Raw genomic sequence first — 24851 nt, forward strand, 5'->3', positions numbered from 1 at the left:
CCAAAGCATTTAGATTTCTCTCTTGCAAGTGAGGAACCTGGGAACACTTCCAAAGTCAGTATTGCCACACAGAACAGCTTCTGATTTTTTTTTTTCCTTTGCTGGACTTAGTATTGGATAAATTTGGTAAGAGATTTATCCCCTTGCGTTATAGCCAGTCCTCAGAGATTTGAAGGGCTAGGAGTTACTGGATTTACCTCTTAATATTAGGTAAATTATTGCCATGATTATAGGCCTGACACCAGATGCACAAACTGCCTGTCTGCTGTAGGTCTGGCATATTCAAACAAAGCAGTCAAGTGTACAAATAGTATGATCTATTCAACATGCAACATATACAGGTTCTTTGAGACTGCTGGTGATAAATGCACTAAGCTGCAGGTTAACTAGAGCTCAAAATACTATCGCAATCACAAACCCAGTCTCCCAGGGAATCACTTGGGTCTCAAATTTGACCAAAATGCATCCCTTCAGGTGAGGAGGACAAACCCTTTGATTGTCTCCATGACTTGGTGTTGAATTCTTATCCCCAAATTAGGTACAAAATCAGGGTAACAGAATCATAGAATGATAGTAGTTGGAAGGGACCTTTAGAGATCATCCAGTCCAACATCCCTGCAGAAGCAGGTCCACCTAGATCAGGTTGCACAGGAACACATCCAGGTGGGTCTTGAAGACCTCCAAGGATGGAGACTCCACTCCCTCCCTGGGCAGCCTGTGCCACTGCTCCGTCACCCTCACAGTAAAATATTTTTTTCTTATGTTTAAATGGAACTTTTTGTGTTCCATCTTCTTTCCATTACCCCTTGTTCTGTCACTAGATACAACAGAAAAAAAGGGATGTCCCAACCTCCTGACATCCATCACTTATATACTTGTAAATATTAATAAGATGCCCCCCTCAGTCTTCTGTTGACTAAGCAGCCCCAGTTCCTGCAGCTTTTCCTCATAAGGAAGATGCTCCAGTCCCCTGATCATCTTGGTGGCTCCGCATCAAACTCTCCCCAGAAGTTCTCTGTCCCTCTTGAGCTCGGGAGCCCAGGACTGGACACAATACTCCAGATGAGCTATATTTCATTATCCACTATTGGTTAAAGTGTAGGACTGTGGTCTAGCCAATGTTCTTTACAAAACTGAAATTTCTTGCAAAACTGTCAAAAAATATTGCTTTGCCAGCATTTGCTCAAAATATGTCTTAGTATCTTGCACAACACTTCCTTGTAGCTTGTGTGAAGCAGAAGAATGGGACAGGAAGAATGGGACGGCACAGCCCCCACCTCGCTTCACATCCTGAAAACTGTTCTTAAAGTTTCATTAGAAAATACTAGTTATCTTTTGGATGTGAGTAATGAAAAGTTCTGTATACAGCAATCAGATCACCAGTAGCTGTTGGCTAGATTTAAGGTACTAACTCTTTTGCAGAGATGGCTAAGGGTATGATGTTGAAAGATTCATTGTCTTAGGACACTCGTTTTGTATATATAAAAGTTAGGCTCAGCCTGTGGAAGCCACTCCCCTCCTATTAATTAACACAGATTTTTGAAATGTGTTGCTCCCTCTGAAGTCACTTGATATTAGGTGAACTGAAATAACCAGTAAAGAATTTTTCTCTCTCCATTAACTGAGAGACTTTGATGATAAATTTGTACTGCTAAATAAATAGCACTTGGGTGCAGCTCAAGAACTGACCGCTCAGTAATTGCCACTGCTTAATTGTAAACACTGTACAGCTGTATTTGGATTGTCTTGTCGTGGTTTAGGCCCATCAGGGAACAAAGACCACGATTAGCCTCAAGTACCGAAGAGGCTGAGAATTGCTCGAGGGCAGGGAGGGCTTAATTGCCGCTTAAGGTCCAGGACAAAACAGACCAGGCTACTCGGTTTGGGGAAGAAAACAGAAAATAATTTAATGCAACATCAAATAAAACATACCCACAAAACCCCAAAACATAACCAAAACGAAACAACACAGAGGAATACGTCAATGAAGAGTCCAACCAGCCTTTTTAAGAACACCTTCCCGCCACACCTCCCCTCTTCCCGGGCTCAGAGCCCTGATCCCGGGGTTTTTACCTTGCCCCCCCCTGAACGGTTCGGGGGGGCAGGCAGTGGAGGTCTCAGTCAGTCTGCTCCCAATAGCTTCTGCCGTCTGTCCCTCCTCAGGACGGGTGAACTCCACACCAGTCCTCCCTGCGAGTCCGTGGGGTAGCTCACACACATGGCAGCCCTGCACGGGCTGCTCCGACGTGCACCCATTCCAAAGGCTGCAGCTCCTCTCTGCCTCTCGTGTGGGGCTGCTCTGCGGCGTGCAGGCTCTCCAACACGGCCTGGGCCATGGCCGTCTCCCCACACAGTCCCTCGCCCGTCCGGGCTCACTCACATGGAGCTGCTGGTGGCTCTCAGTCCTGCCACGGATCTCCACAGGTTTCAGGGGCACAGCTTGCATTCTCGCCACGGCCTGCAGAAGGGTCTCTGGTCTACTGCTTCTCCTTCCTTCCTCCTTCTCTGGCTGAAGGGTCCGCATGGTCGCCTCCATCTTGTATCCCTCTTACACCTCCCGCCTCGCATTTCAAATTCCTGTCCCCTAAATAGTGATGGCAGAGGCGCCAGATTGGCCCAGGCGGGCCGGAGGTGGGTGTGAACCCAGGAGCCGGGGGAGGGTCCGCAAACTCTTTACCGGGTCTTCACTGCAACCCGCTCCCCCTGTTACTAAGCCAAAAGCTGCTCCTTGCTAAACCAGAACATGTCTCAACGAACAGTTTCCAGGAGGGCCCTAGAGACTGAACTAATCCTAAGCACCAGTTGGCCTTGAGGCCAGGGACTGGTTCCAAGCTCACTTATTTAGCAGTGCAGCCTTTAGTGCTTTAAATTGGAGGCTTTGTGAAGATCCTCCCGTTCCACTTCTGTTTTCTCACCAAGTTAAGATTCCTGAGCTTTCTTGAAAGCAGCATAAAGAAAATACCTTTACAGCTAGAGAAAACACTTCAAATTTTTAATTTTTAATTTTTTCAGATTAGGCTGGAGAGTAACAGTACAATGCTGCAAGAAAAGCTGAAAAAATTGTCCTGGCACTGAGGGCCATGTCACACCTCTTTACATATAGGTTTAACTCTCCAGGACTGCAATCCCAACACTTTTCCCAGCTATCAACTGAGAAGTAACATGCATACTCCCTTTAAAAATAAACATAACAAAAAAACAACCAAAACCAAACTTCCATAATGCATTCATTTTTTAAAGTCTATCTCCTTTGTTGATATGTTTAATACTATAAATAGACATGCGTCCTGGTGGATGATGCCTTTTGCAGCTGGTATGAAAAGACATCCAATGGAAAAAACCAAAACAAAGCCCAAACAGAAGAGATCACAGAAGATCACTGCTGTTGGGTTTTTTGACTTAAAAAACCCCACAGATACTCTGGTCCTGAGTCATCCCCTAACTGTTGCTGTTCCCAACCCTGTTTCAGCCCTTGTTTTAAAAGGGAAAACCCAGCATATACCCAACTTCCACAAACATACTTTCCAACAAAAGCAACTCCTGTCAGCAGCCAACATTTATTTTTCTGTTCTGTCCATAGCACTAGGTCCTGCCCCTGCCTGTGGAGACCCACATGGCCATGTTTCTGTCACAGAACAATTCTTGACATCCCCCAACCACCTCAGAGATGTTCCCCTACTGAAGCCAGACATAATCCTTGGGGTCCTGTCCCCATGGCTCCACAAGGTATCTGGGTGCAGGGTGTGCTATCCATGCTAGATGCTTAATCGCTATCAAGTGTCTCTTCATCACAAATTGCAGAACTTGCACTCCAGCTTGCACCTCTGTACTTGCACAAGGGCAGTCAGCCCCCCTGAGCTATCCATGTTTACACTGATTCCTGATACAACTTTGTGGCTGTGCATGACTCCAGGCAACTTTGAAAGCTTCTTAACATCATCTGGTGCTGCTATTCAAAACAGCTGCTATGTTGAAGCTCTTCTACATGCTTTATTATTATTGTCTCTTTTAGCAATAGTAAAATGCTAAACTCGTGTTTTTCCTTATGATGCTATCACGTGAGAAAATGCCTTAACTGACAAATCAGTAAGGACAGCATGGTCTTGAACATGCTCCCATCTGTCTTTCCATAACATAGTCACTGTCTGCTTCTTTTTCAGAACACTATTTTACAGGACCCAGCCCTGGGAGTCCTGCTGCCTGGCTGTGTCAGGGCTGCCAGTCACACCTCCATTCCTTGTGGTGCTCCCCAAATGGCCACCTCATTGCACCTCAGGTTCTCCCCCCTTACCCTGCTGGAGTGATCCAGCAAATAGCTCATGCTGGCAAGAAGAGGGTGATTGCAGAAGTACAACAAAGATTGGTTTTCTCCAAATTTCTCTGTAAGAGCATATCAATACTGAAGCACTTGTCCTGTTTGCTTGGTCCATAACATCAGACAAAACCTAAGGTTGCAGCACACCCAAAACCATGGGTTTCCTCTTTAAGTTCCAAAAATTTATTTTATACAGATGTCCAAATACTGTAACTGCAAATACATTTTTGTAATCATAAATACATTCTCAGAATGGATAGAGGCTTGCCTGTATAGATGCTACTACTGTCACCATGAAATTCTTGAGAGAATGCCTCATTTTGGAATTATCCTTGTTCCACACAGTGACCTGGGGACTGATTTCACCTGACAAGTTGTCCAGGTGGTCTGTGCAGCCCTAGGAATTCAACAGCATTTACATGTGGAGCCCTTCAAAGGAAGAATTCCATTTTAAAAACTAGTCTGGCCAAATTTTGTGAAGAAACTAGCTTTAAATGGCCAAATGCTTTACCATTGGCCCTAATATACATTGAGAACACTGTGAATAAAAACTACACAGTATCCCTGTATGAGGTTGTGATGGATAAACCCATAAGGTTACTGCACACCCCATGCAAGTTGTTGCATTGTTCTGCATTACAGATAACTGATGATGTCACATTGAATTAATTGCAAGGCTCTAGTGACATGTGTGAGGGCTAACCTGCTTCTGAACTTGCCACTCTTGGGAACCTGGAGACTTGTGTCTACACTAAGGTGACACACAGGCTACTCAAGATCAACAGAATGGAACCCATAAAGATGTCCCGTCCTCCAAGAGACATATCCTCACATAAACTATTAAAATACCTTTCTTCTGTTGGCCTACGGTTATGCTAAAGACATAGATGTTTCAAAGTGTTGGGTGTGTCCCATATGCCTAATCACTCTAGTGAAGGTGCTCCCATGCTTCTTATAGCATATAATTTGTCAGTAAAAAAAAAAAAATCAATCTGGAATACCCAGAGGGCAGAAATTCCTTATCACCCCCAATGACAGTAAATGGGAACTGATGTAATGCAGCTGTGCATGAAGCTCCAACTCACCACCTGGGATCAGATGCCCCTGCGAACACTTGTTACTTGAAAGCAAATGCAACATACTACATGTAATTATACCAAATCATAACAAAACTCTTAACTGTTAGACTGTCACTAGATGTTTACTTGATTGCTCAGAAAACTATGAGTTGACACCATCTTCTATATATACCTCCCTGGAAGCCTATTTCATTTGCATACCCTGGCTCCCACAGGACTGGTTTGGATCATGTTGTAACGGGTATATAATCCCAGCTGTTCAACATTTGTTGTCTCTCCCCTCTGAATAGTCTCAGAAAAGGCAAGCTATCTTAGAGCCTCTAAAATTTGGGACTACTTTGCTTTCCTTGTGTGAAGTAGCAAGAGCCATTAAGAAATTTGTTCATTAGCTATTACTTAAAGCAAATTTCTAATAACAATGCAGAATATTCTTAGCAAATAATGACTGAAATGACCACCATCCATATGGTCTCTGTTCAAGATTAACACTGGATTTTACATTGGCTCATAAGGGTGAAAGATATACTTTAATTGGAGAATAATGTTTTACCTCTATCCTAGTCAATTCTGAAAGCATTTGTGGTATGAGTGAACACATTCAAAAAGAGGCAGCCAAAGCAAAACAACCCAATAACTGGAATTTTTGAGCTGGTTTGAAAACACTTCAAAATTCAGGGTTGCTAAGTAAAAAGAAATACTACAGTATTTGATTAATATTATTGCTGTTGGTTGTACTGTGTGTGCTTATTCAAATAATTTTCTGTAAAACTGCATATTAAAAAAATGCAGAGATACTGCTATAACCATACTAACCCAGGCTTTGCAGATAGGACTTGCATACCTACACATGAAACTAACGGGGAAAAAAACAATCCAGGAGAAATGTTGCTTGACATTTGTCATGGTTTGACATGATAGCCTTTTCTGGTAAGGGGGAAGGGGCTGTAAAGATGGCTCCTGTAAGAAGTTGCTCACAACTCTCCCCAGCTCAGAGCCAGACCCACTTCTGAGGCTGAGCCAATTAGACACCTCCACGATCTTTTAAGAAGCCGGAAGAGGAGGTTTCTTCCTCCATCTTCTTCCTTCTTCTTCTGGCTGGTGGTGGTGCAAGGAGTAGGAACAGTGAGAGAAACAACCATGCGGACTCCAAGGTCAGTGATGAAAGAGAGGAGCTGTGCTGGAGCAGAGACTCCCCTGCATTCTATGGAGAGAACTGGTGAAGCTGAGATTTATTTTCATTTCTTTAAAGGCCCTGCATCAGCGGTAGAGACTCATTTTGATAACGAGCCCGTATCAGGGGCAGAGACTCATTTTGCTAAAGCTGGCCCCAGACCAGGGGCAGCGATTCACTTCATTAAAGGCCCTGAGCCAGGGACAGTGACTGTGGCTGGAAGAGGCCGTGTCCCGAGGAAGGGACCCAATATCTACAGCTGTAACTGTGGGGAGGAACCCACGACAAAGCAGCTCATTAAACTTATGCCCAGAAGAGGCCTTGTCCCAAGAGAGGGACCCTGTAACTTGAGAAACTGCAACGGTGGCAAAGAATCCACGCCAGAGCTATTCACCAAGGACTGCGTCCCATGTGAGGGACCCTGTATCGGCAGAAGCCGCAGCTGTTGGGAACAACCCACACCTGAGAAGTTCATTAAGGACTGTGTCCCGGGGCAGGAACCCCGTGTTGGAGCAGGGGAAGAATGCCAGCAGTCGTCCTCATCTGAGAGGACAGAAGCGGCAGAGCCCATCTGTGAGAGACTGACCACATCCCCCATTCCCTACCCCCCTGAGCCGTTGAGGGGGGAGGAGGTAGAGATTTCGGGAGCAGTGAGCTGGGCCTGGGAAGAAAGGAGGGATGGGGGAGGGAGATCTTAAAGTGCAGGTTGTAATTTTCTCATCATCCTACTCCCTTTTTGCTTTTATTCCGTTCTGTTTCTTGTAGAATAAACTTTCCTATTTTCCTCTTTGAGTACTGGAGTCTGTTTTGCCTGAAAACGTAATTGGCAGCGAGCCCTCCCTGCCCTTGTCTTAATCCCCAACAACCTTGCTTATCTTTTTACTCCCATTTCGCTGGGGCCTCCGCCATCCTAACGAGGGTGGGGGTCAATGGGGGCACCGAGCGAGAGACTGTCATGGTGCTACTGTGCTAGTTGGGCCAAACCACGACAACATCCAAGCCTGGAGGCAAGGGCAGATCACAAGACAGGGCAGTTGAAATCATGATCAGTCTTTGGCAGCAGAGCCATGTGTAAGATGTCTGTGACTTCTGTGCTGCACCCTGGGGGTCCCTCAGGATTGTGAGACTGTGAGGTTTCCCAGCAGGGGATGTGCAAGCAGACCTCCCTACACCAAACCAATTGGTCAAGGACACAGCAGCATCCAAAGGTGTATGAGCTGAATGGCTGTAGGTTGAGGCTGCAGGGCTGCAGACTCTCAGTTATCAGGAACATCCTGGTACAACTGCTGTGAGGGGTTCCTCCTGTGCAGATACAGCTGTTGTTAACATGCCCCTTCACAAAGCAGCTTCTATCTGCCATAAACATATATAAACCCCAGCACTCTTGTTTTCTGCCAGAATTCTTACTGATAGAGGGCTGAGCCTCCGTTGCTTCATACTATCTGCTATAGACAGAGAAATAACCCCCTTCTGTCTGACCAGAGTCCGCAGAAGAGGCTGCATGTTTATTCTGCCACACCAGTGAAACAGTGGCTCACGGGAAAAGCACTTCATCAAAACACACAAGAAAAGGGGTAATATATTCTACAGTATTTGTACTTGAGAAATTTCTATGTAACCAATATATAGAACTCATGTAAAATTAAATGACAAGTCATTTCTCTACTAGCTAACACAATGCATTCTCAGTCATCCAGAAATACTCACCATTCTGAAGAGCAGGTGAAGATGAACAAATCTTTACATCCTAGAAGGAAGAGTTATTACTCTTACCTTCCTGTCTCCAAGAGCATGTAACCAACACAAATAAACAAGTACTGTCTTGTACTTGTCTTCATTCCCCCCACCCAAAATGATGGCTAAGACTCCTTTTATTGTTGCAACAACTAACTTGTATCCAAGACCAATTTTGCTATCCTTCACTCACAGTATCCGCTGTAGGAAATACTACTTTTAAAATGTTTATTTTTAGGAATTTTAAGAACTAAGAAAATCGCAGGACTTGGTAGGGTATCGCTTCTAAATGTTTCTAAAAGGCTTTTACCACAAAGAAAGATATTGTACCTTAATATAGAAGAAAATGCTATAGTGCAGTTTCACTCACCTCATTAGGGGAAAAAAAAAGCACCTCAGGTGAAGTTAACGTGAGGTTTATTTTTTCAGTTCTTTCTTCTTCCAGCAATCTGTGTGCAACTCAACCCATGGTAGTATTTACCTGTAAAACAGAACAGGCACAGTTGCTTATATTAAATCACACTAATTTGAGCCCTTCGTTTCAATTTTCTGTTTTAAACGATGTTTGAAGTAGTTTTAAAAAAATCAGGAAGAACATGAAAATACCAAAATAATGGAAATTGTTGCACTTAATTTTCTACATATGACTTTGCATACCTATCAAAGTGTAAAAAATAACTACAGACATTAGATCTGTTAAATAGCTCTACAATGAACTTTGAGCTCTAGTATCCGTGTCCTATAACCAGCTCTCTTAATCTTTTATCTGAACATGAATTGAATTCCAAGATTTTTCTTTATTTTCAAAAATACATGCATACAGCACAATTGGAAATGAAAGGAAAACACTACAAGATCTTTCTAGCTCTTATCTTGATTGAACCAGTTTCATCTGGGATAGCTAATTTTCTTCCTAGGAACTGCTACAGGGCTTCATTTTGTGTTTATTCTGAAAAGAATGTTGATAATGGAGGGATGTTTTGGTTATTTCTGAGCAGTGCTTGGACAGCATCCAGGCCTTTTCTGCTTCTCATCCTGCCCTGACAGCAAGTGGGCTGGGAGTGCACCAGGAGCTGGGAGGGAGCATGGCCAGGACAGCTGATCCCAACTAGCCCCAGAGCTATTCCACACAATGGAGCTTCATGCCGACTACATCAACTGGGGGAGTTGATGGGGAGGGGCAGGTCACTGCTCAGACACCTGTCAGCAGGTGCTGAGCAATTGCATTGGGCAGCACTTGGGTTTGGGTTGTTTTGTTTGTGATTTTTTTCCTTTCCCTTGAGTTTTAGTTTGCTCTCTCATTTATTTTCATTACATTTTAATGATTATATATCAATCATTGTAATTACATTTAATTTTAGTTATTAAATTGTTCCTCCCGCTACAGAATGGAATTTACTGCCAATTTCCCTGTTTACTAACAGTGATGAATACAGTCTATGAATCTGCTTCTTGCTGAAAATGTAGACATAAAATTACTCGCCTGATAACCCTAGACAAGGGAAAAAAGCAGGCAGTATCAGATGACTGAAATGAAAGAAGGGACATATGATACTATTAAGATATGCAAAACCTCAACAAGATTATCAGGATCTTCTTTTTCAGGTGGTGAAGTATCTCAGCTAGAAATTTATAATAGTACAGTTCATACAACATTGTTGAACAAATTCAGCACACTTGCTGGATAAACTGTAGGCAAACACACAGTAACAATAGAGTGGAAATCCCCACTTCAGGTCCATTTCCTGTAGAGGTGCTGCATTTTTGCCAATAACTTACAGTTCTAGAAACATTTTCCTTCCAACTCTAGAAGAGGCTGAAACTAACATCCTACAGGTGTGTGAAAATACTTACAAATAAAGCAAACTGGAACCAGATGTATGCAAACGCTGGGATGCCCAAGTAAGCAAATGTCTGCTGGATGGAAATTTCTGCAGCTTAGCTGCTGTGATATTGAAACTTCTTTGTAACTAGAGTAGATCAGATTACAGACAAAGGCATGTAGCACTGCTTAAGAAACCTGCCAGACCTCCAGCTACTCCTTCAGAGAGTTTTCAGTAGGTCCTTCTCACTGTTTAACCCCAGCCTGCAACTAAGCACCACACAGCCACTTGCCCACTCCCCTTTGTTCCCAGTGGGATGAGGGGGGAGAATCAGCAAATACTAAATGAAACTCGTGGGTTGAGACAAGAACAATGTACGAATTAAAATACAATAAAATCTAATAACAACAACAGTAATGAAAAGCAATATATCAAAAAGAGAGGGGGAAAAAAAACCCCAACAAGACAGACAGGTGATGCACAATGCAGTTACTTACTGTCTGCTGACCAGTGTCTAGCCAGTGCCAAAGCAGCACACAGCCCCTCCTGGTTAACTCTCCCCAGTTTAGATACTGGACATGAGAACCTATGGACATGCTCCCTCCCAGCTTCTCCAAGTAAAAGCATGGGAAAGGTAAGCACTGCTTAGCAACAACTAAAACGTTCCTATGTTATCAACATTCTTTTCAGAATAAACCCAAAACACAGCCCTGCAGCAGCTACTTGTTGTAGTCCTGGTTGATAATAAACTAAACATGAGCCAGCAATGAGCTCTCGTGGCCAAGAAGGCCAATGGCATTCTGGGATGCATCAAGAATAATATGGCCAGCAGGTCAAGGGAGGTTCTGCTCCCCCTCTACTCTGCCCTGGTGAGGCCTCATCTGGAGTACTGTGTCCAGTTCTGAGCTCCCCAGCTCAAGAGGGACAGAGAACGTCTACAGAGAGTCCAGCAAAGAACCACCAAGATGATCAGGGGACTGGAGCATCTTCCTTATGAGGAAAGGCTGTGGGAACTGGGGCTGTTTATTCTGGATAAGAGGAGACTGAGGGGAGACCTCATTAATATTTACAAATATCTAAATGGTGGATGTCCATTATTTCACCTTGAGTTTTGTATGGAACAGTATCTATTCTAAGCCACATAGTTTGTCCAGTTAGGTTAAAACAAGAGGATCCAAAGTGTTCTGAGCAAAGAAAAGTAAGTTTGTTTTGCCACAACATTTTTGACTTTAAAAAGTATATGTATTAACCACTCTCCCTATTATTCTTGTATGTAAAGGAAATGTAGAAAGGCAAAGAAACAAAATAAATGGAAACGTAATACTTAATTGTATTTTTTTGCCCTTGTTCTTTCATACCATGTTACTTAAAAAAACCCCAAATCAAAACCCCTTGATAATTAACCCACAGGAAACGAACAAAAAGGCAGCAGTCTCTTTCCAAGCTTGAGAACCATACTAAGTAGCAAAGACATTCTCAGGGACTGTGCTAGAAGTTTGAAAAGTCAAGTTTTTTGAGTTTTCCAGGAGAAATCGATTTGACAAACTCAAAAGACTTAAGGTTTCTCCTTCTGCACAAGAAAGCCATGACTGCTCATGTAACACGCTGGTAGGATGCCGAGTTACCGTTCTGTGATTCTGCAATTGCTTTACCCTCTCTGACGCTCACTTTTTACTCCTGTCACAGAAGTCATCAGGGCCAAACTGAACTTAAAAGCAATTAAGATGTTGGGATTGCTTCCCAGAAAGCTCCTTTAAAAATATATCAGCAGTTGAGCTACTGCGAAAAAACTGGCAGGTTAATTATGCCTACCAAGGTGCTAAGCACTGCCGGAATACCCGCTGCTTTTCTTACCTTAGAAGCCTGTACACCATTTTGGAGGCAAAATATGGACCTCACTAACAGAGAAAGGTTCTGTGGTTCAGGGGAACGAGCACTGAGGGAGACTGACAGTCCAGAAGTGCCATGGCTGGTGCTGTCTCCCAACCCTGCTAGGGGAGCAAATAATCACTTTTGTTGGAAAAGGCCTTTAAGATCACCAAGTCTAACCACTGAGCTCACACTGCTGAGCTCACCACTTCAGCTACGTAGCTTTTAAATATCCCCATGGATGGTGACTCCACCACCCACCCGGGGAGCCCATTCAAGTGTTCAACTACCCCTTCAGTGAAAAAGTTCTTCCTAATACCCAATTTAAATCACCCTTGGTCCAACTCGAGGCCACTTTCTCTCGACCTAAGCTGGGAAATGCCACTGATACGCCTACCGCCGCCCAGCCCGCCGCATAGCACCACCACCTTCCATCTCCACACACCTCTCTTCCCTTCAACAAGATGGCGAGCTTTCCACTCGCCTCCTCCACCAACATGGCGGGTCAAGCCCCCATTGGCGCTCGCCCCCCGCTCTCGCTCCGCTATAGGCCGTAGCACCGCCTTTCCCCGCCCCCTGCCCTACGAGGTCTCGCCCTGAGCTGGGAACTACACTCCCCGGGATGCCCCGCGCTGGGAGAGCCGCCCCGCCGCCCTGGATTTTCCGTAACATGTCGCCGCTCCCTTCCCTTTCCCGGGCAGGAGCCGGGGTGTGGTCTCGCGAGAGCCAGGCGCCGTTGCGCGGGGCAGAGGCGGGGCCGAGTCGGGCGCGGCGTGGGGCGGGCTTTGCGCAGGTTGCGAACGCAGCCGAGCGGCCCGGGCGCGGCGCGCTGTGCCTTGCCGGCACCATTGGCCTGGGCCCCATGGCGGCCGCGGAGGCGGCGGCCGCGCCTGCGGAGGCGGTGCTGGATCCTAGCGGGCTCTCCCCGAAGGAGGAAGGGGAGCTGGAAGACGGCGAAATCAGCGACGATGACAACAACGGTTTCAGGCCCAGTGGCGGCGGCGTCTCCGAGCCCGGCGGCGGCCCCGTCAGCAGCAGGCCCTACTCAAGGCGCAGGCCGCCCCCCGGCCTCCGCGGCGGCATCCCCCTCTCATCCTCCGGCCGGCCCTTCCCCCGCTCGCGGCACCAGCCCCCGTCGGATATGGGGCATCCGCACGGCCACGGCGGATATCGGCCCAAGGACTCGTTCCGCTCCCACCCGGCGCCCATGCCGGCGCCGCGGATGTCGTCGGGCTCGCACTCGGACACGGGCCCCCGGCTCTCCTTTTGGGAGCGCAGCCACAATGCCCTGGACCGATTCCGGTTCCGCGGCCGGCCCTATAGAGGCGGCGGGCACTGGGGCAGGAGTCGAGGCGGCGGCGATCGCGGGGGCAACCCTCCGGGGAGGCCACCCGGCGGGGGAGGCAGTGTCGCATTCGGAAGCAGCCAGGGCTGGAGGGAGCCCTCGCCTCGAAAATGTATCCTTGAGACGTGAGAGAGCGGCGGCGGGGGAAAGCCGTGTCGCTGTTGGTGCTGTGTTACGTGTCCGAAAGCCCTGCGAAGGGGCGCATGTCTCTCTGTCCCGCCCTGGCATCGGCACTCGCGTAGGGGTAACGGAGGGGGAGGCTCCTCATGGAGCCCCAGGGGTTGGCCGAGGCAGCGGGCCCTGCTTCTCAAGGGGAGGCTGCTGGGAAGCCGGATTACTGCCGTGACCTGGCTCGCAGCCTGGACGGATCAGTTCTGTGTGGTTAAAAAGAAGTGTAGCCTGAAACAAAGCCTTAGTTTGTTGGATCCCAGGTGGCCACTTCTAGCCCGAAGTGCGAATATTGTGAAGCGGGGTCAGTCTTTACTGTGGCAGTTTTAATGTATGTAATTAAAGTGACACAGTTGTCAAGCCTAAACCCTAAGCTTGTTAATTTCCCTTGTTGAGCAACGAAGGATCCACGGTTCTTTCATTTTCACTTCCAGCCTTTCAGAGGCTGTTACACATAACTAAAACTAACTATAAAGCTAAACATGAGTTGAACTGGGGCTGTACTTGAAAAGTGTGGTTTATGTGGGACTTGGGGTTGCATAGGAAAGCTCTATTTCTGTAAAGCCATACTCTGTGTTACTTGCAAGATGTTATCAACTGGTTGCTCTTAAGAGTTGATTAGGTGACTTTTAATGGAGTTATAATATTTTTTTCCTTTTAGGAGTAGGAACTGTGAAAGTGGTGGAAAAACCTCATTTTCCAGGTTTACTGTAGACAAAACAAAACCCTGTAAAGAGCTGACATCAAGTATTAGTGTAGGGGCAGCCTGGTACTGAAACTTGCTGTATCTGCATTATTGCCTAACTGTAAATGTGGACAGGTATGAAAAACACCAAGTGAGAGAGAACTAGTAGTTAAATCTTGTTCTCTGGAATCTTAGTGTTTCATTGTCCTCTGTATGGCTAGTCAAAGGATATGCATTGTTCGCTTAACTGTTTTGGTTGATCCCGGGAATTTTTCCTACTTGTGACAGTACTTAAGGCTTTGAAAGCTACTCATTGGAGCCTTCTGTTATTTTGGATGCAAGATTATTTCCACTTTTTTGTTTTCTTAATGTGGATGGAATATGTAAAGTAGTGATAAAGAGATGTTTTTATTTAATCTAATTGATAAAGTTACAGCATAAGTCTTCATGAGAACTCATCACTCAAGGATCTTATCTTGAGAGACAGCAAGTGAAGATGCAATCCAAGGTCGGACAGTAAGACACTTCAAGTGCTGAAAATAGATTTTAAGTCTCTTAATTGGCAGCATTGCTCTGAGTACCAGAAAACAGTTATTTTCTGTGTAATTTTCTTGATCATCCTAACCAGACTTTGCGATGCCTGTTAATACTGATACAGAATCTTCTTCTCCCTTTTAATTAAAAAATCATTCAGAAACTGGTAATTAAATTTTGAAACCAAAAGCAGAAAGTGAGGCTATTGCTTTTTAAATTTCCAGATACTGGAGGTGCACTCTTCTATTTAAACGGGAGAAGAAAGGTTCTAATAGTATTGTTCTTTAATAAGTGATGTTCATTTGGTTATGATTCATATAGTCAAGGGCCATGAATTTCTCTCAGTGCATTTTTCATATTCTTGCCACCTGAAGGAGTCAGTATTACAGTATTCCTAAATATTAAGGTACCTCCATGTTGCCAGCATTAATGGAGTAGGGGTGTAGTTCACGTGAGTTCAGAAGAGACCTTGAGGTTAGCTGGTACAAGGAGGCCTGTGGCCTGGAGTGTTGTTTGAAATTACCCCAGGAAAGTGAAATGTTTATGTGTCTGCTGAGAGATTACTTTCTCTGTCCTTGGAAATAGTAGTTTGCACAGTGTATTGTAGGAGTGTATGTATTAATGAAGTAAGTCTCGTGGTGGAACACTTTGAGAATTCTTGATACTTTTCTTTGAGTATTAGCTTCTAATAGGCTTTTCTCTTCTAATTCCTTTCAATTTCAACATGAAGCAGTGTTGTATAGCCATTCTGCAGAAATTCTTGCATAGAGAATTGTGGAATTTTGTCTGAAATACTAAGCCAATATGTCACTGTTTGTTATGGTTTAACCTCAGCCAGCAACTAAGCATCATGCAGCTTCTTGCTTTGGAGCAGAATGTTGGGGGGAAAAAGTAAGTCAAGTTTGTTGGTTGATGAAAGAACAGTTTAATAACTAAAATGAAATATAACAACAACATGGCATTCTGTAATAATGGTAGCTAAAAGAAATACACATATTTATGTGTGTGTGTGTATATATATATATATAAAAATAAAACTCAAGGGGGAAAAAAACCCCAAAACCAAACCCAAGTGCTGTCTGATGCAGTTGCTCAGCACCTGCTGACTGCTGCCCGAACTCCCCTAGTCCATGTACTGGGCATGAAGCTCTATGGTATGGAATAGCCATGGGGCTAGTTGGGGTCAGCTGTCCTGGCCATGCTCCCTACGAGTTCCTGGTGCACTCCCGATCTTGACTCTGTGCAAGCACTGCTCAGATATAAGCAAAACATCCTTGTGTTATCAACGTTCTTTTCAGAATTAATGTGAAACACAGTCCTGTAGCAGCTACTAGGAAGAAAATTAACTCTATCCGGTCTGAAACCAGGACATCGTTGAATTCTGATCTCTTCACAGTGTACATTTTTCTTAACTTTTAAGCCCAGAGTTTCTTCAGTTGGTTCCCTTTTTTTTTTTTTTTATTTATTATAGGGAAAAGTTTCTCTTGAGTTGATTGAAGAGTAACTTATTTTAATCTATACGCGCTCATCGTCTTTCATAGATAATATTTTACATTCTGCTCTTACTTATAAGGGATATTTTTGAAGCTACCCATAACATAAAATGCAAATCAAATATATAAGAATGCTCATAAGTTCTGTTTGACATAATTTAGTCTTCAGTGGTAATATTGCCACTCTTAAGGTTATGCATGTTGTTGTCTTAGTTTTCTTGACAAGTAATTCAGCCAAAACTTTCGGAAGATCCCCATCTAGAAAGCAGAACTACTCTTCTAAAACTGAAAATTCTGTGGAAGAAAGCTTTGAGGATCTGCTCTTGAAGTATAAGCAGATACAGTTAGAGCTTGAGTACATTAATAAGGATGAAAGACTGGCTTTGAGCAACAAGGAAGAAAATGAACACGTTGATGATAAAACAGTGGACACTGAGGACCAAGTAACTGTAGAAAATGACAGTATTACAACGGATGCTATAAAAGAAGTATCTCCTGAGGAGAAAAATCCGGTTATAGCCTTTCAGGCATTTGAACTGAAACCTCTCAGACAAAAACTGCCTACTCCAGCTGAGAGGAGCAGATTGAAAAAAGGCAAAGAAGGAACAAAACCATCATCACATAAATCTGAAGTCACAGAATCCAGCCAAGGTAATACTTGTCAAGTTGTTGTAGCTTGGAAAGTTCTTTCTGCTTGCCATTATCTATCATATTTATTAGATACTGGGGAAAATTTTACTTTAATGAAAATGTTAAATATTTTAAGATATAGATTTAATCTACTGAACTTGTTTTACATAATTCCTTGAATTACATACATGTTCTTGGAAACATGTTTTTAAGTAACGTGTTTTCTTAACTGATAGGTTGACAGAAAGCATGAGGACAAGACTTGAAGATTTTAGTGTCTGTTCACAGCAAAATCATCGGCTTTCAGTGATTTTTTTTTTTTTTTTTTTTTTGTTCTTTCCCTTGTTGGTTACTTTTTAGCTTGAGAAGATAACTTTCAGAAACATCATCTGTGTTTCATCGTTGTTGTGTGTTTTCTTCAGTGTAACAAGTCTTTTTGAGATGTTTCTACCAGAATAATTTTGGTTGTTATTGATATTCCAAATAGTCAAGAAATCATGGGTGAGAAATGGAAAAGATCTGTAGAAGCAATGTAGATGAAGGGTGGAATAAGTCTATTGTTCAAGTAGTTCTAGACTGAAGGCTGAAGAGCATAATCACTCAGAGGCATGAACCAGTTGGCAGGAAACGAGTTACTGTGTTCAGCTGACCTGTGGTTAAAGACCTTGAGCTGACTTGTAAGTCTGCAGCAAAACAAGGCAGTGCTTCCTATTCTGAGGCTTCATCTAGTCCTAATAAGTGTTCGCTGTGATTGAGGGCGTGCTTGTGGATATCACTTGTCATCTTATGTTAGCTAATTTGTCAGTGTGTAAACTGTCAATTTGAGTGGGAAGAGACAAAGTACTAAATGGATGGTTTAGAATACAGGTGAATAATCAGTAGGACTGTGAAGAAAGGTATGACTAGAGTGCTGAAAGAATGATTTGTATGTAACTTGAGAATGAGCATTTAGAAGATAAAGCCTGATAAGAAACCAGAAGACGAAACTGATAATTAGTAGTCAAACCACCTCATTCTAGGTATTTTTTCCCTTTGGATCTTTCCCATTTATTAAAAAAAGAGAAGGTTCTGGTATGTTTAGTTTTTAGTGGGAGACAGGACAAAAGCTACAGATCTTGACTGTAGAAATAAAACTAGTAGCTTGCAGAAAGAAAAAATAACAAGGCAGGAGTAAAAGAGAGATTTAAAAAACAAAACAAGAAAATCCAAATTCAAAACTTGGAAGCACTGAAGGTGAAAATAGAGTTCATATGGCAGTGAAAGTAGATGCTGTAGTATGTACATTAAGAGCATCTTAATTTTTGCACATCACTCAAATGCATGACATAAGAATGATTTGAAAGCAGACAGATTATGTATGAGTGATTGTTTATGACAATGTAATACAGGCTTCCAAAGTAGAAAAACTCAACTGATTTGAGTTATTGGAAATTTATGTGTATCAAGTGACTGTATACTACTTGTTTATGCATATGTTAAAAAATTAGCAAAAAATGATTTTCCCGTTGTATTTAAATGATGTACTGGATGCTTTTCCAGACCTGTTCAAGTTGAAGAACTTGTCTTTAAACGCAAGGAAGTTTGTTTCTTTCTAGAATTTAATCTCAGTGGTTCAACTGCTCTGGCAAAGGCTTTGCAGTATTCCATTCTTTCCTTCCCTTGTTGCACATTAGTCTATTCTGCCTGTGTTCTCCTCTTTCTGGCTTGAAAGAGTATTTTAGTTTGTATAGTATGTCTCTGCATGTGTCTGTCTGCATCACAGGAACTACTGTACACTAATTCCATCCTGTGAACCGAATGGTTAGGGTCTTTGCTTAGTCTAATAACTTCTTAAAATTTTCTTTTGGAAAGCCAAGAGTAGAATCTATGGGTATTAGATACTATTTTTCTTCCCTTGTATGTGTGCTTTTAAAAAAAATGCATGCACGTGTAAGAAGGAAGACCTTCAGCATTTGCTGTGTACCACCTTTGTTTAGGTAAAAAAGGTTTTGGTATGTTTAAACAGCGCTTTTCTGAATGTGACTTATAAAACGCTAGAAAGAGTAAAAGCTGTACGGAGCACAAATATATTTTCTTCCAATTTTAACTGTGGGAAAGAACCTGTATTTGAAGAAAGACTAATATGGGAAGAGATGTCCAAGCTTCCTGCTGTCTGTCTTCTTCCTCTGATGCTGATAAACAAATACAACTGCAAGTTTAAATCATATAATTTTGCTATAGACTGTATTAATTGAATTATGTGATAGTATAATGTACATTAGATACATTTTATACGTGCAGTATGTAATAATCAGGTAGCTGTATGGCTTTTGTCCAGTGTAATACATTAGTATGTCAACATCTTAATGTTTAGCAGAAAAGTATTATTATTTACCATTAATTTCCATAGGATAACTCATTTGTAATTTCCTTTGGCATGAAATGAAGCAAATGTGTTCTTACTGTGGCTTTGAGCCATTATATTTAATTCTACAAGAGACTGCTAGTTGCTGAAAATAGCTGCCAGTGGAATCTGAGATGCTCATGACAGTAGCTAATCTGAGATGGCAGCATAAAACAGATGGAAAGAAGTAGTTTTTTCCCTTTGTCTCCAAATGTGGTTTTCTTTGCTTTTTGGGGAGATACATGTCAATCTTAAGTCTGGGAATTATTGAAAAACAACAAATCTTGCCTTAGGCTTATAGCATCATGAAGATGCAGATTTCATCAAATGCACAGGTTTATATTAATGTTTGTTAATAGGACTTTATACATAAAACTACTATTTTATAGTATGTGAAAAAATATTGAAAAAATACATTTGGATTAGATTCTACACAACATTTTAATGTATCTCTCATGAGAAACAGCATGCTCAAAAATATGGTATTTTTCTTCTGAAAGGTGCGGAAGACAAAGAACAAACATCAGCACGAAAGCTTAGCAGTTCAGATGTTACATCAGAAAAGGTAAGAAAGTATTCCTCTGTAGGTGAGGCATAATTGCATTATGACACTGACGGCTTTTTCCAAATTGCAGTCTAGAAATGTTTCAGTAATAGAAACAAACAATCTGTTCTTTAAAAAAGACACTTGCCAGTACAGTGTTATTTTTAACCTTTCTTTTTTGTAAAAATTTTGAGACAGACTTCAGAAGACTTTTAAAAAAAAGTTTAGTTACTAAATGGTGTTTCTTGACTTTCTCCCTTATTCTTTCTTCTCTTCTCAAGAAGCTGCTTGACGATGAGGAGGAGATGTCTGAATTGCAACTTAGACTTCTTGCACTTCAGTCTGCTAGTAAAAAATGGCAGCAAAAAGAACAACAGGTGATGAAGGAAAGCAAGGAAAAATTAACGAAAACGAAAAGTGTAACACAAAAAGTCAAACCCAGTACAAAAGCACATTCAACAAAAAGACCTAGTGCTACAGGTAATACGTTTAATGTTGCTGAAGTGTCCGTCAATGGCATGACCTCTGAAATAAACTCTATAGTGTGTTAAGTGAATCATTGGGCAATGAGCATTTAATCCTTCTAAATCCCTGTACATTTATTCAAAGCTCTTGAATCTAGGATTAGGGGGAGCCATTTAGGTAAGGTGGAATTAATCACAAATCTTTTTATTTAAAGCCAAGCAAGCTTTGAGGAGGCAACAGACAAAGACATCAAAGAAGATGCAGCAGCAAAAGGAGCAAGACAGGCGTCAGAAAGAGGAAGACCAGAGGAAACAAGAAGAAGAAGAGGAGAGAAGAAAGAGAGAAGAAGAAATCAGAAAAATTAGAGACCTCTCAAATCAAGAAGAGCAGTACAATCGGTTTATGAAGCTAGTTGGAGGAAAGAGGAGATCGAGAAGCAGGGTAACAAATTTATTATGTATGGTATTCTGGCGTTACATTTGAGATTCATGAGTGATTTCTGTTTTCTGTCTCTCACCTCCCCTGAAGAAAAAGAAAGAAAAGCTCAAACTGTTTCATTGTTTACAATGTTTTAATCCTATGCTAGACCAGCATTCAATTTGGGTTTGATATGATCAGTTTTGTACAAGTTGTATATCTGCAAGTCAGTGGTATAGTATAGAATTTTCCCGCTAAAGGTACTTTGGAATGTTGTGATCAAAGAGCAGTCTGTAATTTAACACAAACCAGTCAACCAGACTTTCTTGATTTCCTTCTTAGATTGCCATTTTATTTCTACATTTTAAAATGTGTCTGTGTAACTTCAGTGGCCTACTTCAAAATGTCATCTGAGATTTGGTTTCTTTGTAGTATTTTTTAATTTGCCGAGGTACAAAGTATGCTCAGAAGATAATTACTTCAGCCTCATTACAAGATGACTAAAGTTGTCTCAAATTTACAAAGGAATAAAGTTACTGCAGTAGTCATCATGCTGCACTTGTAGGCTATTTCATTCTCTCATCTTGAGATGAGCAAAAGGCTGAAAGTGTTGTAACTGTAAACAGTATGAATTCTAAAATATACCAAAATGTCTACTGCATACATCTGAAAGATACAAACTGAGAAGTCTAAGAAGTCATACTTAGCTGTTCTGCATGTTTTCAGTGCTCACTGAACACTGATTTGCATCCATATCATGTTAGTCATTCTTTATACAATCTGATCTATTAGGTGAATCTATGGGGATGTTTCAGTGTGGTATGTATCTCCTTCTGGGCAACTAAAAAGGATTCTCCACCTGAGACATCTGCCTTAGAACAATCAGAATATGTTTCACCTACTTACAACCTTTGTCATAGTGAAGAGATCCTTGTGCAGTTTTGTGTTGTTTCTAACAAGGGTAGTTCAAGTGCTCTTTGTAGTTGCCATGACAGATTAACAGAAATAATAAGGCATTTAATTCTTTCAGTGTTTCAGAGTTATGTAACCATGGCAATTTACCAGATAGATAGTGACCTAATAGATATTTAAAAATTGCTTCTATATATTGTGACAAGACTCCCCTTCTGCCCTCTGCCTCCTGAAGAAGTACAGTTTTAAAACTGCCTGTTAATTTATCAAGTCACTGCCTGCAATGGATTTGATTAAAAGGCAATCTCCAGTTTGCTCTTATTGAACAAAATAAGTAAATAGTATTTATAAAGCAATTAGAAGGCAAGATTATAAGAGACTATTTCTAAAATTTCCTTAAGAGCACACTAGTTAAAAGTAATAACATAAGACCAGCTGAATAAAATACACTTTCTTGTGTTTAGTCTTCAGATACAGACTTGAGATGGTCTTTCGATAAGCAGCCTACAGATTGTGCAGGAGGTATATATCAGTATGATAATTATGATGAAGTTGCTATGGATACAGATAGTGAAACTAACTCTCCAGGTAAGACTTATTTGCAGTTTTCTTACATGGTGATTGGTAAAAAGGGTTAAGAAGTAGGATATGAGATACCATTTTAGAAGCAAAGTCATGCTTTTTAGATGCAGCAGTTATAGAACTTAACGTTTTAAGGTGAGCTAGTTCTGACTTGTTTTAATGCTGACTCTTTCTGTCTCTGAGGTAGCGGTATTTTGAAGGTCTTCAAGATTACATTATTCTCATTGCAGTGCTGTAGTTTATTTTGCATTCTCAAGCAGCTGGGTAGAAAATAAAAGCCACAGGGTGTTGCCTGGATAGACAGCAGCTTTGCAAAAAAGGGCCTGAGGTCCTAATAAACATGAAGTGAAATGTGAGTCAGCAGTGTGGTCTTGTGTGATAAAGGTGATCTGCAGCCTACATTGTCACACCAAGACTGGAGACTGTAATGGGTGGTCGTTGGAGGGAGCTGTTAAGCACTGATGAGACTGCATCAGTTTTCTGGTTTTGTGGTAGAAAAAGTACCATACTAGGAGTCGAGCAAGGGACTTTTTTGACTAAAAGAAGGCTTGTTTTTCATAAAGTTCATTGGGGACTAAGGCACTTGATCTGTGGAAAGAGACTGGGAGAGCTGAGTTTGTGTTGAGAAGAGAAAGCTAAGGAAAGCTTTTGTTGCTGTATCCAACTCCCCAGTGGGCAGTTACAGAGAAGATGGAGCCAAGCTCTTTTATGAAGTTTTCAACAGAAAATCAAAGGTCAACACTTAAATTATAACAAAATAATAATGGGAAGACTTTCACAGACGATGGTCAAATACTAGAATAGGTTAAGTGAGAACATTGTGGAATCTCTGTCCTCAAATATACTTTGAACTTATCTGGCCAAGGCCTTTATCGACATCACTTTGGCAGCAGCCCTGCTTTGAGCACCTGTTGAGGTCTCATGTAGCCTGAATCATTTTTGACTCTGAGTTTGAGATGCATAAGGTATTAATATTTCCTTGTTCCATCTCAACATATGGAGTGTGGAGAAAACTTCATTAAGCATTGGCCATTTTTATTCCCTTGCTATTCATTTTCCATTTTTTTTTTGCTTTTATTCTTCCATTCTTGTCAGCTTTTCTGATGTGTTAGTTTGCTAAATACTGCACTTCTTGTTTTAGACATGTAAGCTAATGAGTTTTCTCTCAACCATCTCAGGCTCTAGTTAGTTTCAAAATCCAGTATGAGTTGTGCACTTGATGCTTCTGTCCTAATTTGTATTGTATTTTTGATAGCCAGTAATCAGGTGGCTCTGTGACACCTAGTTAAAGAAAGCAGATTCTTGTAAGTAAATTAATACAAGGACTGAATAATTCTGAGTCATTGCTGTAGTAGTGCTGTTAACATGGTTGTTTCATAGATAAAACAGAAGGACATGCTCTTTGTGTAGGCATACATGCAGGAAAAAAGCACTGTGGTGTGTCTTGTGTTACCTTTCAAATTTGTACATAGTAAAAATGTTTGAAATGTTTGTTGTCTGCTGCTGGATGTTTGGTGTTCAGTACTCACCTTCCAGATGTCTTACACTTGATATTTTTTTTAATTACAGCTGCATCTCCAGTGCAGCCTCCTTACTTTGAGTGTCCGATGGGATATTTTCCACCTCCAATACCACCAATTTCCTTGCCACTGCCACCTCCAATTCAAGTAAGAAACCTTGAAAGGAGAATGTTCCTGAAAATTTTGACAATTCTAATTTTGTAACTTAGTTCCCAATTTTCGTGTTGGAAATATACAATAGATTTGTGATTGCTTTTTAAAAACTCTTATTTCATCTATTTTTTGGCTGATCCAATTCCTGTTTAATGGACAGTCTCCCTATTGAACTAAAATTTTCTCTTCATTGTTAGAGCTACGGTGTTTCATAACAGAAAGCAAAAATTACCTGAAACGTCTAAGGAAAAACAGAGTCTTTCTTTCCAACTTCGTGTATTTTGACTATATGCTGTCTTCTCACAGTAAAAAACTCCTTCTACTACATTTTCTATGTGGACTTCTTTTCCTTACCACTTTTCTTGACTAAATTAAATGGATGTTTCTCTTAGTAAAGCAGTAGAAAGTTGCCATTCCCTGCCATGGTAGCTTCTGGATTTTTGATTAAGGGAAATTATAATTTTACTAGCTAAAACAGATTCATAAAATTGTTTAAGAACTGTTTTCAAGCAATGTGAACCTACCTGGTCAGCCATATTTCTGTGGCTAGACTGTCTCTGGTTCTGAATTCTCCTTTACATTTGGTTTGTATGTCTGCGCTACTTTATTATTCAAATCTAATCTTGTTTACACTATCTTTGTCGAATTGCTTAGCAGCAACCTTGGAGTCCAGTCCAGTTTGATACAGTTTTAAGCCATGAAACAATTTGTTTCAACCTCTGCTAAATAGTGATAAAGTAGTAATAGTCATGATTCAAACACTTGTTTTTCTTCTTATATCAGCCTATACCATCTTTGAGTCAACTTTACGTGGAGGGTATCTCTTGTATTTCCCTTGAGCCGCCTCCACCTCTTCCACCTCTTCCCCCTGAAGAGCCTGAACAGCCACCAAAGCCTCCTTTTGCAGATGAGGAAGAGGAAGAGGAGATGCTCTTAAGAGAAGAATTACTCAAGTCTCTAGCCAATAAAAGAGCTTTCAGATCTGAGGTACTCCATTAGTTGTTGAATGTAAACCTCTAGATGGCAATC

The 24851-nt window shown here is 41.8% G+C and overlaps 1 protein-coding gene and 1 long non-coding RNA gene across 6 annotated transcripts in view; one reads left to right on the forward strand and one right to left on the reverse strand.

Moving 5' to 3' along the window:
• Window positions 1-8272: 8272 nt before the first annotated feature.
• Window positions 8273-12423, reverse strand: LOC133625684 (uncharacterized). 2 transcript variants are annotated; one of them, XR_009819001.1, is made up of 3 exons: window positions 11977-12423; window positions 8670-8780; window positions 8273-8312 (listed from the first exon to the last, which is right to left on the reverse strand). It is a non-coding gene; the product is annotated as an uncharacterized LOC133625684 (long non-coding RNA). The 2 variants fall into 2 exon arrangements; XR_009819009.1 differs by lacking the exon at window positions 11977-12423 and adding an exon at window positions 10154-10260.
• A 356-nt stretch (window positions 12424-12779) lies between these two features.
• Window positions 12780-24851, forward strand: part of ZFC3H1 (zinc finger C3H1-type containing) — a 39620-nt gene continuing 27548 nt past the window's right edge. For 3 of the 4 annotated variants that reach the window (XM_062016290.1, XM_062016309.1, XM_062016319.1), the window contains exons 1-8: window positions 12780-13448; window positions 16451-16867; window positions 19730-19794; window positions 20055-20253; window positions 20453-20679; window positions 22032-22155; window positions 23719-23816; window positions 24606-24809. In XM_062016290.1, coding sequence (XP_061872274.1) covers window positions 12854-13448; window positions 16451-16867; window positions 19730-19794; window positions 20055-20253; window positions 20453-20679; window positions 22032-22155; window positions 23719-23816; window positions 24606-24809 — 1929 coding nt within the window. In that variant the 5' untranslated portion in view covers window positions 12780-12853. The remainder of the gene's footprint in view (window positions 13449-16450; window positions 16868-19729; window positions 19795-20054; window positions 20254-20452; window positions 20680-22031; window positions 22156-23718; window positions 23817-24605; window positions 24810-24851) is intronic. The other variant, XM_062016300.1, reaches the window with a different exon arrangement.

Source organism: Colius striatus, chromosome 1 (assembly GCF_028858725.1).
Source record: "Colius striatus isolate bColStr4 chromosome 1, bColStr4.1.hap1, whole genome shotgun sequence".
NCBI lineage: Eukaryota > Metazoa > Chordata > Aves > Coliiformes > Coliidae > Colius > Colius striatus.